Raw genomic sequence first — 19,181 nt, forward strand, 5'->3', positions numbered from 1 at the left:
TAGCCACACTATCCATACCCTTGTGAGGCCCCGTGTCCTCTTGCGTGGACATTTAGTGTTGTCTTCGATATTCGCAATACATTATTTAATTGCATTTAAACCAACTGATCTCAGTCAAGGAAACTCTGGGCTGTCATTAAAGGGTTAAAGTTTTGACACACCATGTCATGTGTCCAAACAAAATGGTGCCGATCTCAGTGGAGTTTGTCTTTGGGAGAAATGCCAACAAAACTACATCTGGTAAGAAACCTCCTTCAGTTTTACATTTAAATGAGTCTCTAATTTCATCCAGTATGCCATTTAAAAAACATTTGTGATATATTGCGAAACTGCACGCTGTTAAACAAAATGACCACTATAGTAGACTACAGTGCTATTTTGTAAAGTTTCACAACTTTGTCCCGCTGTCCACATATGAGGACATCCATTTTTTGCATGTTTGTTAGGGGCTACTATTTACAAATCAAAAAAGGAAATGAAAAATGCACACAGCAGTCACGTTTGTGTCTCAGGAGGATGCAGGACTAGGCTGACACATATGACTGTGTGCATGGTGGTGTGATTGAACTGTTGGCCTGTGCATGTTTAAACCCTGATGGCTGTCTCTCTTGGCACCATTCAGGGCGGCCTAGCAGAGGAGTCCCATCGTCAAGGTGTGGGGGCTTCCTGCTGCAGAGCTCTGACAAAGGAGGTAAACCTGCCCCATTTCATATCCTTAAACAACCCCACCCCTGCATTTTACTGTACAGGAGAACCCCACACACTAGCCCCATCATCCTGTGCATACTGACCCCATGCTGTGGCTGACATCTAGGCAAGTCGCTCAACATGGTCCACTTAAAGACACACTTGTGTGGGATATTTTGACATTTTCTTTGGTAGGACATAAGTATAAAAAAATTTCATGCACATGTACACACAGTGAATAGGGGGGTGGGGGGGTCAAATCACAGTTTGGGGTGTCTTATTTTGCCCCAAAGAGAAGTGTCCCATTTCTCTCTTTTCCCACCTTTTGCTGCTGGCTATAGCCTGCTGATTTTGCTAAATGGCTAGCTGGTTTCCCAACTGTTAACTAGAAAATGTTTCCTTTTCAACGTTTCCTTTTCATCCTTTCTGTCTATCATTCAATCCTGTAGACACGCGAAGAAAGAAAAATGGAGGCGATTCTGCAGGCATTTGCTCGGATGGAGAAGAGAGAGAAGCGGCGAGAGCAGGCATTGGAGAGAAGTGGAACTAAGGGAGAGGTTGGCAGGCGCTGCGAGATTAAGGAAGAGCCCCCTTCCACACCAGAGGCTGAATCTCCTGTTATGTTACAGGTATGCGTCTTTCAGTGATGTTCATTCGCTCGACTTTGGCCCAAAATATACGCATATATACAAATGCAAATCTGTCTATCTACGCAAGCTCAATTTCGGGTATTGTTGCATTCCGGAATGTGTCTATGCTATTCATGACGAAGCACAATTTTGTATTGCATATGTATTGCAATTATGTATCTTAGCAAGGGGGCATATAGTGTCAAATTGCATAAAACTAACTACTACAAGGTTTTTTATGGGTAGTTTGCTCTTTCAGGTAAACTACTGTCACAGCAGAGCAATACTTTTAGAATATAGCTAAGTTAGATCTTCTAAACATATTAATTACTTTTTGTCTGAATAATAACACATCTAATTTGATGACTGACATTTTGTTGCCCTCTTGAGTATTGAGTTTTGTTAACGCCACAGTAATGCAAAAACTTAATTTATGTACAACAGGATTGCACACTTTGTATTAGTTGGCTGATGTGTCTGTGTTTGCATACTTGCATTAAGTATGATTCTGGCCTTAACTGTGAACAATTTTACTATTGTAACTGTAACAATTGTTTGTTGTTTTGACCTGTAGCCCATGGTAGAGGTAGTGAAGGAGGAGCCCTGTCTTAAGCCTGCAAAGGTGAGCCGTAACAAGCAGAGGAAAAGCTTCTCACGGAACCGCACGCACATTGGACAGCAGAGACGGCGAGCACGCACAGTCAGTGCCTGTTTGGACTTGGCGCCCAGTTCCCCTGGGGATGTTTTGGAGCCTTTAATGACTGAAACTCATGAAGGGGAGACACCTGCCACCCCCGAGACTGATACTCCACCGCCCCATGCCCCAGACACAAGCCCACCCCACAGCAGCTCACCTGCCCCAACATACCGAATTGGACATAAGTACCCCAAAACTAAAAAGGTACAATTCTTAACCACTGACTCTAATAAAATTGATTATACAACTGTTTATTTGCTTTGTCGCTTTGGATAAAATCATCTGCTAAATTAATAAAGGTTAATGTTTTGCAACTTCAAATTGTCTATCCCAGCAGCACTTAGTGACCGAGTGGATAGGTGGTGACAAACAAGAGCGGGGAGCTACGCGGACGCCGGAGCCACCCCCAGAGAGACCACTGAGAATCAGTAGTGACCCTGAGGTCTTGGCCACGCAGTTGAACTCTCTGCCGGGCATGGCCTGCAGCTCGCATCTCTACAGCACGCCCAAACACTACGTCCGCTTCTCATCACCATTTCTGGCCAACCGCAGCCCCAGCACCCCCGGAGTGCCCACGGGCCGACGACGTTCACGAGAACTGCCAGAAACACCGCCCACAACTGGCTCTTGCAAGAAGGTAAAATTGCAACACAATTTTTTTATAAAAGTGGTGCTTGCTACTTAAGGCGGGTTATGCATTGTCAAGCACCTTTCACTTTTTTCAAAATATTCTAGTGTTGTATCTAGTAGCACAGTTTTAAGTATTCATATTCAGGCAAGCAAGGCTTCTGTTCTGACTCATATGATCTGTGCAGCGCTGGCTGAAACAAGCTTTAGAAGAGGAGGGCTCCACCAGCCCAGGAGGAGGACGACCAACTCTGCTGATGACCAGTGAGAGCCCTCTCAGCCCCTCTATCAACGGAGAGTCCTGCAGCCCTCTACCCTTCTACAACGGCAGTTGCTCACTACCAGGTAGGCCATCAGACCAACTGCAAGTTAGTTAGGGTTGCCCAAAGCTTCCCAGATCTATTTTAGAAGTTTATTAAATCTTCCTCAATGTGTGTGTTTTAGAGTTGCCTACGCCGTTGAAGAAACGGCGCATATGTTCGCTCGATCCTTGTATGTCAGAGAGTTCAACCCCATATGGGTCTCCCTGTGCCACCCCAACCCGAACAGAGTCAACAGAAGCACCAGGCACACCCCTGCTGCTAGCCACGCCTCCTAGACCACGCCCAGAGGAACCCAGTACTGAACCCTCGACACCTTTGCAGATTCCCACCCACCCTCTACCACAGGAGGTAAGAACAAACAAAAGTGGTAACTTTCAATCGTCATTGTTGTAGATATACAAAACAAATCCTGAAACTGTTACTCAAATTTAATTCAAAAGTATTTAAAAATGTATAACTTTACCATTGACAATACTGTTGGTAGATTTTGGAACTGACACAAGGAGGTGATAACACATCTGTTGTACAAGTGAGCATGGTTATCTGCAGTTAAAATTGCCATATTTTTGGCCTAGCTGATATAGCGTCTGTTAGTTCTGCAAAGTTGGCTCATTTTCTCATATGATGCATTGTTTTGGTGAAAAGCAACAAAAGTGTCTTGTTGTTTTAGTGTTAACTTTAATTTAACTTCAATTTATTTGCAAACAGAGTGAGTCATCTATGGACAGCTCTCCAGATGGTAGCCGAAGGCCCAGCACACAAGACGTGAGTTCACTACCTACTTTAGTTCTCCAAACCCTGCTATACAATGGCATTATACTTCATTGTCAGATCTAACATTTATTTCTTTATTTCAGGCCGAGCGGCCTCCTTCACTGTTGGCATCTCCCAACCTGAGGACCACAAGTCTTGATACGGCTCCACAGGAGGCTACAAAACCAGTAGAGTCCCAGAGTCCGCCACCATCCCTCGCTGAGCCCCAGGACACAGCAGGAGATGAAGGTTTGGAGATCGAGGGTGGTGCTTCAGAAGCTGCATCAACATCTGAGACGCCAACATCCTCTTATCCCCCCTGGAGGAAGAGTCCAGAGCGAGGTGGCCTCTCTTTTTCCACAGTGAACTCTAACCTGAGAGACCTCACGCCCTCTCACACTTTAGAGATGGGGGCATACAGGCCAGATTCAACGTCAGCCGGCCCGTTCAGTGAGGCAGCACCTTTGTATTCCTGCAGTGAGGAAAGCAGTGGCGTGAACTTCACTCGCTCACTGAGTGCAGATGGCACAGGGGAGGGAGGTGCTGCAAAGAACCCACAGAAGAAAAAGGTCTGATTGATTTCGTAATTTTAAAATGTGCAAGATTTACTTGAATTTCAATTTAGTAAATGAAGATTAAATGTCCCATGCTAATGGAAAACCTGGCAATATCAGGGAATTTTATGTGATGCCACTTAGAGTTTTTTAACTGACTATAAACATCCCTTGTGCTGTTAGGTCTCTCTTCTGGAGTACAGGAAACGTCAGCGTGAGGCTCGGCGAAGTGGCTCAAAGGGAGAATGCAGCTCACCCATTTCCACAGCACCACCAGTAGATGTATTTCCTGTCACTGTGGAAATGGCCCCTGAGCCACCTGCTCTTGCCACAGTGCCAACCCCGAGGACCCCTCAGCCTAGTGAGGAACCCGACACCCCACCTCAGGAGAGAGAGAGGGAGAAGGCCAGTGGTACGTCCCTAAATTATCTTCAATTCCACTAGGATATGCTCTCAGCCATCTTTAAACTTAATTTCACTAGAGATTTGTTTTGGTAGTTTGGATGAAATGCTATGCATCAATTAGACTGTTTTATAACTTTTTACATTTACATTTATTCATTTGGCAGACGCTTTTATCCAAAGCGACTTACAAAATACATTCTGGAACACAAAGATGCCTACCTTAAAATATTTGTGTGGACATTTTGCTCAAATTGATGGTTGATTAGGCTTATTGATCTGTGATAGCACAGCAGCAGAATGAGCAGTGTCACAATATGACTTGAATATTATTGCATTTTGATGTATGTAACAGGACATCATCCACATCAGTGGAGCAGGCCAGGGAGCGCAGCTACCACCGGGCCTTATTGTTGAGTGATCATCACAAGGAGGGAGGTAAGAGAAAAATGCGTAAGTCAAGGTTTTCACAGCCATGGGCAGGGATCCAAACTACTCAACTTTCAGCTAAAGTTACCTTTTCTGAAGCTAATTTGCCCAAATTATTGGGTACAATTTTCTAATTTTTTCTTATTAAAATCCCTTGAATTAGTTATTTTGAGTTTAAACATTTAAAAAGGCTTTATAAACAACAAAAATCTTTTAAAACAACAAACAAATCAACAGAAATTATACATCTGGAACACCTTTTATGACTTTCTCACCTTTTTCACTGTTCATGAGTTTACATCCCTGATAGAAAACCTGGAATCCATTAATTTAAATTGTAATGTATATGTACATTTAATTTTATTCAGCTCCATGTTCTGAACACTGGTTGGAATAGGGCAGAACCTTTGCGATGTGTCCGGGGACATTGATTACACTGAAGTACACAACACAAACATACACACAACAGCAATTCCATGGTGAATTCATGATGGAAAATGCCCTCATATAAAACAAAGAGATTGTTTTTTGGGACAGAAATGGAGTACTTTACAGGCTTTGTAAGGCAGACTTTAATTATCACAGAAGCGCACGTCAAGTCTGAACTATCAGCTAAAAGCTACGCACATACATGGCACTGATGAAAGACTGCTGCGGGTGGTCAGCTTGTTGGAGTTCTCTCGTGGTAGGTCTGTCGACACTTCTTAAAGTTCAAATAATAAAATTGTTTTGTTTTATTTTCTAAGGAACTAAATGCATTTTGACAGGAAAGTGTGTGTGTGTGTGTGTGTGTGCGTGTGTGTCGTGCGTCGTGCGTGCGTGCGCGCGCGCTCCACGTTAAAATATAATTTAGTGTGCCCATTGAGGGTGACTGCCTATATGACTAGCTAATAACTATGTCCTATGGGGCAAAAGCATCCCTCAAGCAATCATTTTCTAATCTCTGGATTAGAAATCTGTGGTTTATTGGAGACATTAGTGCACTGCAGTCATTCATATCCAAGGTTTAATCCCAGACAAATGGATATCCACCCAGCAAAATGAATTACTGTAATTGAAATACATTTTTTACTTAAATCATGGAAAGTACTTCAATGCTCTCTAATATTACTTTGAGTTAAAATATCAATTTTGTCTTCAGACAGTGGAGAGACAGAGGGTGGGGATGTCCAGATTAAGGAATGTCCTTCACCCAAGACCTGCAAGAGTCCTTCAACACATGCCGTAAGAAAAGCTTCTCTCAATACACTATTCTGGCTTAAGCATCTTTCAATCTCCCCCCCAAGTTTATGTCATCATCTACATTTATTTCTTCACACACAGCCCTGTTCTCCAGCACCCCAGACTGTGTCTCGCCCATCAAAGGAGGAAGACAATGAATCACAGCCTCGTGGTCCTGCTCAACCCCAAGCGCTGTCCGTCCAGCAGTCCAGCACTAAGACCCCGGGCTCCAAACCAGCTGCTCAGACGCCCAGCAAGCTCCACAGCGCCTCCCAGAGTCACTATGCTGGATCTTCGCTCATGCACTCTCCCAAAACACAGCCCCAAGGTTCACCTTACCGTGGCCAGCGATCCTTCCACACGGCTCCTCCTCAGAACCAGCCTCAACCCCTGGCCACATCAGGCGTGGCAACTTTCCCTCAGTTCAACCCCCAAAACGCCCCGCCGCCTCCTCCCCCTCCTCCTCCAGCACCACCCACCTCGGCTCCCTACTTCCCCGTGCAGCCTACTGCAACTGCTGCACCATTTCCTGCGTTCAAACCCGCTGTGGCCTCACCTTTTCCTCCTGGCTCACAATCTCTCCTGCAGCCGCATCATGCTTTGCATTACCAAAGGAGTGCTGCCCCTCCCCCACCACCCCCTCCTCCTCCGCCACACCCACAACCTGGTCCTGCCTTGCTGCATGTCAATCTGCAACCTCCAATGGCGCAGCACCAGCTGCTTCTGAGCTCTGCCCCACCCCCTCCCCCTCCTCCTCCGCCACCTCAGGGACAGAGTTCCCAGCAGCCCCCGCCTACTAGTGGCACACTTCTGTCAATCAAACCAGGACCACACCCTCCACCCCTCCCACTTCCACCACCAGCCCCCTCTAGTAGTGTGCCACACCCGTTCCAGAACATGGGTGGCTTCCAAACCACTCTAATTCACCAGTCGGTACCAACTAACCCATCGGTTACCACTTCCGCGTATCAACAAACTGTATTACCCCCGCCCCCTCCTCCACCACCCCAACAAACTCCACCCACGCAGACCCCGCCCAATCCAAATGTCTCACAGATCGCCGGCAGCAACCGAGGACCTGCCCCTTCGTCCACGCCTTTCCACAATGCTGGCTATATGGGCACAGGATGGCACTGACCACACCCACCTAAACCCCACCCCCAGATAGACTCGCTAAGAGAGAGGGGTGGAGGTACACCATGTAACATAGGCAACACAGCACCACTGTAAATATTTTCTATGTACCTTTTCACAAAGGCTAACGGAAAACGGTGGGGAAAAGGGTACATTTTAAAAAGAAAAATGAGAAACTGTAAAACAAGACTGTGTAAAAGATGATGGTTAATGACTCCTGAAGCTGATCACTTACCTGGAACACCCTACACCCCCTTCCCCTCCTTCCCATTACCCTGTACTGCCATTCTGTCTTTTTCAGATGTCTGTTTTTTACTTATAATGTTTTTATTCATTTTAATCCCCTTTTCAAGTCTCTTCCTGTTTGATCCCTCCTCTATCCTCCCTATGCAATGGGACATTCCAGTTTTCTCCTCACCTTTCCCTTGTTTTCCTGTCCTCTGTTTTACTCTCATCAGTTATTTGTTTTATTTAGTGGCTCATTATATAGCATAAAGGTTTTGTATAGAGAAACAAAAATACAGAATTATTATTTTTTTTATTCCTCCATGTAACAAAAATATCTGTGGACCGCTGCAGGAATTCAGAAGAGACATTTACGATAGGCCGCTTCACTGCCCCGGGAGTCTGCACTTGTGTGATTGAGAGAGTGTTCTGTTTTTAAGCGGAAGGGAGAGTGTATGCTTGCATGTCATCCACTTTCATGCGCATATTTGAAGTATGCACGAGAGGCGGAAGGTAAATATGGTGCAGAATGTTACGCGATGTTCTCTGATGCAGCTTTAGAGAGCAAGGTTCTTCCTGTAGGCGGTAAGCGGTTTATTTTTGATTATCAATGGTTATTTGTAGAAAGTGTAATTTAATGTATAGGTGGTTACTCCCAGCTTTCTCCAGAAACAGTTGTACATATTGGCTTCTTTTCTTTTCTATGCTTGTATAATTCGCTCACATCCCCATTTTGGAATATGGTTGTAAATACAAGCGCTCATGGCAAAAAAAGCTGAATGTTTCTGTGACCGTAGCACTATTTTTATTTCTTCCTCTGTTTTTTTTTTTTTTTTTTTTTTTACTGTTTGTGTGTGTGTGTGTGTGCGTATGTGAAGGACAGAGGTTCACATACACAGCACGGGTTGGCTATTTTCATGGTTCATTATAATAAATCACTGTAATGACCGTTTTATACCAACCAAAGCATCCGTGTCTTTTACTAAGAAGGGGAATTGGGTGTTTGTGTGCATGCATGTTGCTAATGTGGTTTTCATTCACAGTGAAGTTATCAGGTGAAGAGATGACGCTTTATGTACCAGCCTGCTTTTATTCAAGTGCTTCCCTGTCTTGGGGCTTCAAGGACCATCATGTTTGCTATTGATAACATAAACCTACCTTGTTTAACCTTTTTATTAAATAATTGAAGCTTCAAAGACTTTTATGAACAAGCCCACATCGGAATATGTGCCTAGATTAATTCCATGGCATTTTAGAGCATCCCAAACGTCAATTTTGAAGCTATTATGTTATTAGAAAATGCATGTTGCTTTCTCAATACTAATTAAGGACTATAACTACCATGAGCATGGGAGAAACACGCTTTATGAAATGGGCAACTATTGTAGATATTTAGTGCCGAGTTAGCAACATGCATTTTTAAAAGACACAATGGCTTCAATTAAGATATGATACGGTTTAATTCATTCTACAACTAAACTTTCAAAGTAATTTTCACAACAGCTCTTATTTGCTCGTAATTTCAAAAGCCCATGTTCTAAAACCCTATAGGAAATTCCTGATAGAACCTATGGTGAATTTGCCTTCAGAGTTTACCTACAAATTTACATTATGGCTGAACAACTCCTATTTATATACTAGTTATAATGTAGTACTTTAATATCAATTTAAACGTTTCCATGATATAATTCACTACGCAAAGTAATCCATTCTTCAGAAATTCTTGAAAAATGCAGGAACTGTCTGCAGTTTTCTATGGGCCTGCTTGTGACCAATCAGAATGAAGGTAAACAGGTACATGACCAGTCAGACTCAAGTCAAGACGATGATATGACCAATGAGAATCAATGTGGAAATTATTTGACCAATCGGAATTAAGGGAGGGATGTTACGCGATCGTTTCAATTTATGCTGCGTTCCATTGAAGTCGGATATAAACTTTGGAATTTCCGACAGTACAAGAAAATAAAACTTTTAGCAATTGTCTGTGGAGACAGGTGCGTAAAATACCGTAAATTATAATCTCTTTATAATCTTACACCTGTAGAACAAATGCTAGCAACGCATATTGTTTATTATCCTCCGCTAATGCAGCCAGCTAAAGTACTAGAAATGGGGCAGACCAAAAATATACCACATACAGCTGAAGTCAGACGTTTACATACATCTTAGCCAAATACATTTAAACACAGTTTCTCACAATTCTTGACATTTAATTGCAGAAAACATTCCCTGTCTTATGTCAGTAAGGTCACAATATTTTAAGAATGTGAAATATCAGAATAATTGTAGAGAGAATTATTTATTTCAGCTTTTATTTCTTTCATCACATTCCCAGTGGTTCAGAAGTTTACGTACACTTTGTTAGTATTTGATAGCATTACCTTTAAATTGTTTAACTTGGGTCAAACGTTTTGGGTAGACTTCTACAAGCTTACAATAAGTTGTTGGAATTGTCCCATTCCTCCAGACAGAACTGGTGTAACTGAGTCAGGTTTGTATGCCTCCTTGCTCGCACACACTTTTTCAGTTTTGCCCGCAAATTTACTATCGGATTGAGGTCAGGGCTTTGCGATGGCTACTCCAATACCTTGACTTTGTTGTCCTTAAGCCATTTTGCCACAACTTTTGAGGTATGTTTGGGGTCATTGTCCATTTGGAAGACCCATTTATGACCAAACGTTAACTTCCTGGCTGATGTCGTGACATGTTGCTTCATACACTTCCTCATGATGCCATCTATTTTGTTTAGTGAACCAGTCCCTCCTGCAGCAAAGAACCCCCACAACATGATGCTGCTACCCCCATGCTTCACGGTTGGGATGGTGTTCTTCGGCTTGCAAGCCTCATCCTTTTTCCTCCAAACATAACGATGGTCATTATGGCCAAACAGTTAAATTGTGGTTTCATCAGACCAAAGGACATTTCTCCAAATAGTTAGATTTTTGTCCCCATTTGCACTTGCACACTGTAGTCTTTCTTTTTTATTCTCATTTTGGAGCAGTCTCAGCTTCCTTAACAACCTTTCAAATTATGTCAATATAGGGCTTGTTTTACTGTGGATATAGATACTTGTATACCTGTTTCCTCCAGCATCTTCACAAGGTCCTTTGTTGTTATTCTGGGATTGATTGTCACTTTTTGCACCAAACTATGTTTATCTCTAGGAGACAGATGAACGTGGTACCTTCAGGCATTTGGAAATTGCACCCAAGGATGAACCAGACTTGTGGAGGTCCACAATTGTTTTTCTGAGGTCTTGGCTGATTTATTTTGATTTTCCCACAATGTCAAGCAAAGAGGCACCGAGTTTGAAGGTAGGCCTTAAAATACATTCACAGGTACACCTATCAGAAGCTAATTGTATAGAGATTTGTCATAATTTTCTGGAATTTTCCAAGCTGCTTAAAGAAACAGTTAACTTAATGTATGTAAACTTCTGACTTCAACTGTTATACAGTTATAATAAATACAGGACACACACCTAAGAGTAAATACAACAACACTGTCTTTATTTCAGTTTGTAGAGGTAAAATCTTTATTCATTCATATCTGGGTGAATTGTCTTCAAATAATATTTGTAATGAATTTTTTTTTTTTTTATGATGTATATACATCATTACATCATTTCCTGCATTCAACACCATCTGACAAGACAGAAACCCAATAAATAAAGCAAAGCCATCTCAAATTGTTTTTTTCTTCCATTTTCTATCCCTTCAAAACTTCCAGCATCGTCAAAAATATTCCAAAATCAGTCACGGACATAGGGAGTTACAACAGGTACACAGGGAGGCCATTTAATGTAGGTTTTATTATTTGAAACCACATCATCCAGGTACTTTTTCTTTAAGATTGGCGATTCTAGACTGTTTTTTTGTTTTTTTCTTGGTGGGACAGAAATGACTACACCAAGAGTACAAACGGTACCAGTTCTGAACATCATAAATATGGCACACATAACTATACAGCACCAACACTGCAGAGAAGGAAATATCGAAATAGAGACACATAAATTCAACGTGTTCACTTGATACATAATACTTTAAAACACTCTCCTACTTCAGTATATACTTGGCTTGTGCACAATTACTAATGGCAGAGATGTCCACCTCTATTTTTGACACTTAATGTTTTTTAATTCAATTATATTAACAGTGAATTCTCTCCACCTCGGTTTACATATCCCTTTAAAACAATGTCAGAGAATGCAGTGGTGGAATAATTGTACATTTGAAACCCCATTAAATGATCACTTGCATTAATTTAGCCTCAGTGAAGTAGTCATGATAGTGTCCATTCTTGTAGCTCAACACAGCTCTTGTATTTCAACACGGGTCCAGATAGAAACATTAACAATGTCTGTGGTGCAGCTCTGTGTCGGAGTCTCCGTCCCATCTGGAAGCCTGTGCACATTTCCCTTTACATAAGAACACCTGCCTTGACTTGGAAATTACAGTCTGATAGAATTATTTTTTATTTTTTTTGTAATTTACAAAATGTTTATATTACTACAAGGGAAGCCTGAAGAGATGGGACAAAACATGAAATAAATTACACATATGGTTTATATTTTTATGGATATCCAAAGCAAAGTAGTGTTTCTAAATGGTGCATGAGCTATCCTATCATGCTAGTGGCACAGAACGGGGTAAATCAAGCTAGAGATGTGTCGAAAGCATTTCCAGGAAAGTAAAGTGAAAGAAGAAATGGGAACAGAAAAGCAGTCAGTATTTCAAAATTCATTCTTTCATTCGTTCTTGTCCCTCGCTTTAACATTTTCCAAACCGCTGCAGTCAGGTTTCCTGCACTCAAGATGACTGGGAAATCTGGATTGAGACTTTACATAATTTTATTTTCAACGATGCAAAAACACCTGAAAACAGACAGAGGAGATGTTTTGGCTGTCAATATAACATTAGAGTGATAGTATAGTGTCACAGCTACATCATATGATATCACAGTAAGATATTGGAGAGCATTTTATAAATCCAGGCCCGTACTCACAAAAAGGCTAAAATTAGCTCCTAACGTGGAAATTAAGGAGTTACTCTTAAAAATTAGGAGGTGTGTCACTCCTAATTTTAGTTCTAGTAAAATGTTAATCTAAGAAAAATTAATGAAACTAAAACTAGCTCCTAAATCCACAACAGCTTAAAAGTCATCCTGAGGACTTCTATTTCACTAAGAGTGACTCACTAAAGATCCGAAGCATGGCTGCTGTCATCAATCCACATTGCAAACAATATATAAGAAAATGATTATGACATTGAACATTTAAAAAGGTATTGCCTGAATCACAAATGAGTCTATGTATTTTAAGAATATAATATTATAAATATTATAATGTTGACATTGACCATTTAAAAAGGTATTGCCTGAATCACAAATGAGTCTATGTATTTAATGTTGACATTGACCTTTAAAACGGTGTTGTCTGAATTGCGAGTGTGTTTTCATTATTGTAATCTTAGTTCGAGATATATTTACCTCTCCCACAAACTAAAACAACACAATTGCACTGGAGGTAAAGATTTTAAAAACTCTCCCTGGTCACATCAAAATTAAAACACGTTGCATGGATAAATGGGAATTTCTGTCATTCGTCAGTAGAGCAATCTATCAAACTATATACTGTATGTGCTATCCAGAGCGCACATCATCTGACAATTCATAGTGTATTTTTTCCTGTGGATTTGCGCTCGCTGCAGAGAAAAAAGGGGGCATTCACATGGAATCACGGCAATCGCGGGGCTGAGAACATTATACATGAACTACACACCTGTGGTTACTCCAATCTGAAGGGAACTGACTAAATACATCCACTAAAAATCACATTGACACCAGTTGGTTAAAGCAATGTCCCAGGTTAAGTACAAGTTAAGCTCAATCGACAGCATTTGTGGCATAATGTGACCTTATTCATGTTAGCGCCATCTTTAACGTTTAATGTAACGAGGCTGTGAGGGATAGACTTACCGTCTCTTCAATGGCACGCATGGTATAAAGCTGTAAAAAGCTCCTTGATCTCATCTGTCTTTCAACAACTCATGTTGTCTGGAGTTTTCTGTCTATTGAATGTTCTTGAAAAGAAATTTTTTTTTTTTTTATTTTTTTTTATGTTCTGTCCGCAGAACAATTCAAAAACACTTTTATACAGATTAAACACCATATCAACAGATTATTAACATTTTATCATCAAAATTGTGTTTAAATAAATACATTAATTAAAACTTTAATAAAATGAACAATTCATTTTCAACATAATATTGTATTTTTTTTTTTTGTCAAATGAAGTGCTTTTATACAGAACCTCACAGCACAATCCAAAATACAGCATTGGAGTTATATTTTATCAAATAAATTTAATTTAATTTAATTTAATTTAATTTGACCAATTGTCACACATTATACATACATTTCTGCATATACATGGTGAAATTCTTTATTTTTCACATATCCCAGCTAAGCTGGGGTCAGAGTGCAGGGTCAGCCATGATACGGCGCCCCTGGAGCAGATAGGTTCAAGGGCCTTGCTCAAGGGCCCAACAGTGGTGTCTTGGTGGTGTTGGGGCTTGAACCCACGACCTTCTGATCAGTAACCCAGAGCCTTAACCGCTGAGCCACCACTGCCCTGGTGGCTGCATAACAGCATCACAGATGTGAGATATTGCTTAAATATAATACAATTACTATTGATTTATTATTATTATTATTATTAGTGACAGTAATTCAGTGAATATTCCATAACTTTACAATAGTAATATATATTTCTGTCATATTTTCTCATTTAAATCAAGCTTTTATTTTGACGGGGCTTTTATTTTGAAGTGTTTCTGTGTGATGACGGCAGCTTTTCAGTCTCAAAAAACCTGCTATTTAATTAAATAAGTATGTACTCCGTATGAGCCTCACCCTACAAAGTATATGTAACAAACAAAAGCGCTCTGCTCATGGCGGTGTTTTCCCTGTATGAGCCCAGGAGAAGTTTTAAAATGTATGTTCGGTGCAGCCGGCGTTGGCACAAGACTGTCTCCATACATTCACTAGTGCTCTGCTCACATTTGAAGCACGCTGCACATGCACAGAAAACTATATATTTATCTCATTAAACTGCAGCTTTTGCTGTTAAATAATCTCATTAGGACATAACGTGATACTAATTTTTGTGCCGATTGTTTATGTAATGATATCCGTATGTATGGTAACGTTTTTTTGGTATCTGAGCATTTTTACGAGTAACAGTACATGAGTGCGGTATCGAACCCTATTCATTTACCAGTATCAGTACATGGACATCCCTAATATAAATACAAAACCGTTCTTTTGGTGAATATATATAGGCAATGAAATGCTTAATTTGGAAAATACTTAAGTTTAAAGCATTGTAATAGTTCCATGTTATGCACACAATCTTAATTTTTTTTATTTCTTGATATTGGTTGGACAAAAATGTCATTTAAAAAAAAAAAGATCCAAGTATGTGCCTGTTATAGTAGAGAAAGACTTTTAAACATTCTATAAATCTGTTTAAAAACTATCAGCTGAATAATCGTTTATTGGCCTTTTCCACCACCGTAGTTATCGGCATAATTCACTATCGGTCGACATTTAATTGAACCCATAACATGCCTTTAAAAGTCGATGCAAAAATAGCTAAAAAAATGTAAAAGCTTATTTGCAGATGCCACTTGGTTTGATATTTGTTATCTAATGCAATAACATTTATTTTTAAGTGTGATTTAAGTGTCCAGATTATGTTTTGAGGCCTCTGTATATGGAGGTCTTCATTGGCCATACTTGCTCACCCATGTGTATCTTCCATCTATGCATTTCCAGTCTCTGTTGAAGAAAGAAGAAAAGTCTATCACAATTAAAGAACCACAAAAATCACTGCAGTCACAGTTAATATGCATTAAATTAGACCCTTTTTTTATAAGTTTGATTGCATAACCAATAACAGTCACTAGATGGCACAAAAACACCCATCAAGTGGCACCACAAACTGCACCACAACAAACTCTGCAGAATGACTGAGAAACGAATTGCTCATTCATCACTACCAAACAGTTTTAATCAGCATTTGCAATGCATTTCATACAAAACCTTCACAAACCTATGTAACTGAATGTACATTGTCATTAAATAACAAATAAGGACTGGATTCCCAAGACTTCTAAGAAGCAAAGTTCATCCCTTTATTAAATGTCATACAAGGCTCTTTATAGTAGTTTATATCAATAAATAACGATTCGTTCGAGGTGTGCTTTTCATAATAGCATGGGTTCCAGATTACGCTGTGCCTGTGATTAATATGGAGGGGCTGAAAGCAAGCTGTGTAAAACAATCATTAGTAATTCATGACTTAGTCCAGAGCCCCAGGCTACAATTAACATCAGACCACTGTGAATTCTCTCTCTCTCTCTCTCTCATATATCTCATTCATTTTTTTTTGGCCAATCATCTGATTCTGTCTTTAATGACCATAGCTCAGTCTTTTTATCTTGGGCTGGTCTGTCCTTGCTTGATCTGGCCTCTCATGGTTGTCTGGGTTCGTCTTTATAATGAATGAATTGGACTGACTGGCACAACAACTGTGCAGTGAAGAAATGGAGAATGCAGTTTGTAATTGTTTATTTTAATTTAGGTAAATTATGCATATATTATAATTATAATATTATAATGTTTGTGTGTGTGTGAAATACACACAATTTAGCCAGCATAAATTGGCATTTCTTCTGATCATACCCGTCAACATTTGGGTACCAAAATCAGGGAGACCTCTGAGCGACCTGTGCATTCAGAGCATATTTTCACGTCAGTGTTTTTAGAGAGCATACAGGTCTCCATGTTGAGGCTGTATTCAGAGACCGGCTAAATACATAAAATTTGTGCTGTTGTGATTTAATGTGCTGAGTAACCTACATTTTTCCACCGTGTCCGATATTAAAATCAGTGCGACACACTTTGTAAAAGGCGTGGGCATTGTCGAAATGGCTACAAGATATGAAAATAAATTCTTCCGTCCAGCTGTTGTTAAATTTACATGTATATTTAGTTTTTTTTTTTTGCTGCTGCACCACCTGGGTTTTCTCCTCTCATCTACCAGTGATGCTTGATTCAACTTCCCGCGTGTACTACCTGTACAGATATCAACAGCGCAAATGGGTTTTAGGTTGTCAGGTTGACGTCACAAATGGGTTGAATGAAATGTGTATGATGTGTCGATTGTGCGAGTAGGATGAGTTTCATACAAGATCTGGCAACTGGACAACCTTGGAATAATATATTGATGTGATTATTCATATAACAAGGTTTGGGATTACAGGAGTTTACGGAAGTTTCCTGGGAGAAATAACAAAATGGGAGGGGGGCGGGATATGGGTGTGAAAGACGGGAGTGTTGACCGGCATGCTTCTGATATCTGCATTCGTTTACACAGGATATCTGAGTTTATGCACTTTCTCTTAATTTTATCTTTCCTTGCTATTTATTTATATATATTTTTGTAATATTTTCACAATGTGAATATGTAAGGCAGTATTAAGAAAGTACTTTTTTCAAAATGAGGTAATGAGAAATGGAGGTTAAATGTGCGTAACTGTCATTAAAATAATGTCCCAGTGTAAATAAAAATCTTTATGGCCCTAAAACAAGCTTCATTTTCTGTATGCAAATATAATTTCTTATTTGTTTCTTATGATTTTGGAATAAAATAGGGCCAGGATATACTTTTGACAGGTTTCGAGTGAATCACTCATTAGCTTTGAGGCTAATCTATATGTTGGTGTAGACAGCAACATTCAAGCAGGTATGTTCATTTAAACTTTACAGACTTTCTCATTGGTGAAAATGTACCACAATTACTATATATATATATATTGTCCCTAGAACAATATTGCCCTTTCCTAAAATTATAAATACCACCTGCCTTTGAGCGATAGCAAGTAGCAAATCATGGTTTGTTGGAGTGTCTTTTGTTGCACTTGTATTTCACACCACCTAAGGAAGTTGCTGCAGGTGTAGTTTTGACCATGCTATAAAGTAAACTAAAGACTAATGGCTATTTAAAAAAGAAAAAAGGACAAGCCCTTAAATGTCCCACCCCAAATTCCGTTTATAACAGGAAGTATTAAGTATTTGAATCATAACACTTTTTTTTCCAACTGTCTTTCAATTATTAAGATGCACAAGTGAAGACAATAACTTGAGATGACAATCTCATCTCTCCCATGGCAAGAAAACATGACATTTCAAAGACATGGAACAGCTATTCTTCTGGCAAAATTATCTTACTGTCTCCCAGCAGCTCCTCGGACATGAGTCCATCCTGCCTGTTGCCCAACACAAAAGCCAGGAAGGAGAGAATGAGGGCGTCCATGATGCCCATAATGGCCAGGATGTATGCCCAGCGCACTGAGCACGCTCCGATGGTGTATTTATCAGTTTCTTCTCCGCACATTCTCTTCACTTCATCCGCATCCCAGCCGTCAGGATAAATCATACAGCCCAGCACCAGACACGTACCTGAGAGACACAGAGCAATCAGACCGTATGAGATATCTCAGCAAAATGAATATAGGTTTAATCATCTGCAGAGCATCCTTCCCCGCTCAAGCAATATGATTGATGACAGTTCTAGAGTAAAAGCTGGGAAACAGAATGAGCTGAAATGGAGACAGTCATGGTAGTTTAGTTGTTTGCTTGGTTGTGACGTGTCCGATAGCTGATATGAATGAGTAGAAAGGTATCCTGGACAAGCCCCCAATTTTTCTTTTCATATAGGGTCCGTTTAGACTAAATGTGTTCTTGCGTTAAAAAAAGCTAGAATTGAACAGAATGCAGGTGTCTCAATATGCTTACAGAGCCATAGTGCAAATGATCCCTTCTGACTGTCTTATAGGGACACAAGCACCCATGTTATAGCTGTAGTTCAGCCACAGTTTCTCACGGCTCATGAGTTTTATTACACATACGTTTCTATATAAACCCCAAGACAAGCAACAGACCTGATCTTAGATCATCGAATGTTGGCACCGCCATCATCCCTAATGTATTGTAACTTGAAAACAATTTATCATGCATATCACAGTGCCTAGCTATGGCAAATCCTGAAAGACGTCATGCTGAGTGAGGTGAATACTGCATATGCCAGTTCTGGTGCATTGATAATTTTCTGCAGATGCAGTCTGTTATATAAGAGTAATCATTTGTAATGTCACCAGGGGTTCTCCTCAGTTATACGATGGAAGACTCTGATTCTGCCTTCAAGTCATGTCAGAATTATCATATTTACGAGATGAACGCCACCACAAAATCGTAATTACCAGTGGGTAATTAAATAACAGGATTTTCTTTAAACTGTATTTGTCATAAATATGTATGTACAATTTAGTTTTGTTTGCACTTTATGTAATGGTGATGAAGAATAGCAATGAAGCTTTACAATTGAAAATAAAATATGGCTGTATTAATGATTTATTAAACGATCATCTGATCA

At 40.1% G+C, this 19,181-nt stretch overlaps 2 protein-coding genes across 2 annotated transcripts in view; one reads left to right on the plus strand and one right to left on the minus strand.

Annotated features, from left to right (window-relative positions):
* The window catches only part of LOC127637776 (inactive histone-lysine N-methyltransferase 2E-like), a 60,380-nt gene extending 51,733 nt beyond the window's left edge, over positions 1-8,647 (plus strand). The window contains 13 exon segments of the mRNA XM_052119038.1: positions 623-691; positions 1,137-1,316; positions 1,891-2,217; positions 2,348-2,650; positions 2,829-2,985; positions 3,085-3,311; positions 3,672-3,728; positions 3,821-4,285; positions 4,454-4,643; positions 4,646-4,682; positions 5,028-5,110; positions 6,243-6,325; positions 6,425-8,647. Of these exon segments, the coding sequence (XP_051974998.1) occupies positions 623-691; positions 1,137-1,316; positions 1,891-2,217; positions 2,348-2,650; positions 2,829-2,985; positions 3,085-3,311; positions 3,672-3,728; positions 3,821-4,285; positions 4,454-4,643; positions 4,646-4,682; positions 5,028-5,110; positions 6,243-6,325; positions 6,425-7,459 (3,213 nt within the window). The 3' untranslated portion in view covers positions 7,460-8,647.
* Positions 8,648-11,200: 2,553 nt separating this feature from the next.
* The window catches only part of LOC127637156 (LHFPL tetraspan subfamily member 3 protein), a 46,252-nt gene continuing 38,271 nt past the window's right edge, over positions 11,201-19,181 (minus strand). Inside the window, exons 2-4 of the mRNA XM_052118074.1 lie at positions 17,978-18,208; positions 15,490-15,523; positions 11,201-12,557 (exon numbers count right to left, since the gene is read on the minus strand). Coding sequence (XP_051974034.1) covers positions 15,507-15,523; positions 17,978-18,208 — 248 coding nt within the window. The 3' untranslated portion in view covers positions 11,201-12,557; positions 15,490-15,506. The remainder of the gene's footprint in view (positions 12,558-15,489; positions 15,524-17,977; positions 18,209-19,181) is intronic.

The sequence above is a fragment of the Xyrauchen texanus genome, chromosome 45, assembly GCF_025860055.1.
Source record: "Xyrauchen texanus isolate HMW12.3.18 chromosome 45, RBS_HiC_50CHRs, whole genome shotgun sequence".
In the NCBI taxonomy this organism is placed as follows: Eukaryota; Metazoa; Chordata; class Actinopteri; order Cypriniformes; family Catostomidae; genus Xyrauchen; species Xyrauchen texanus.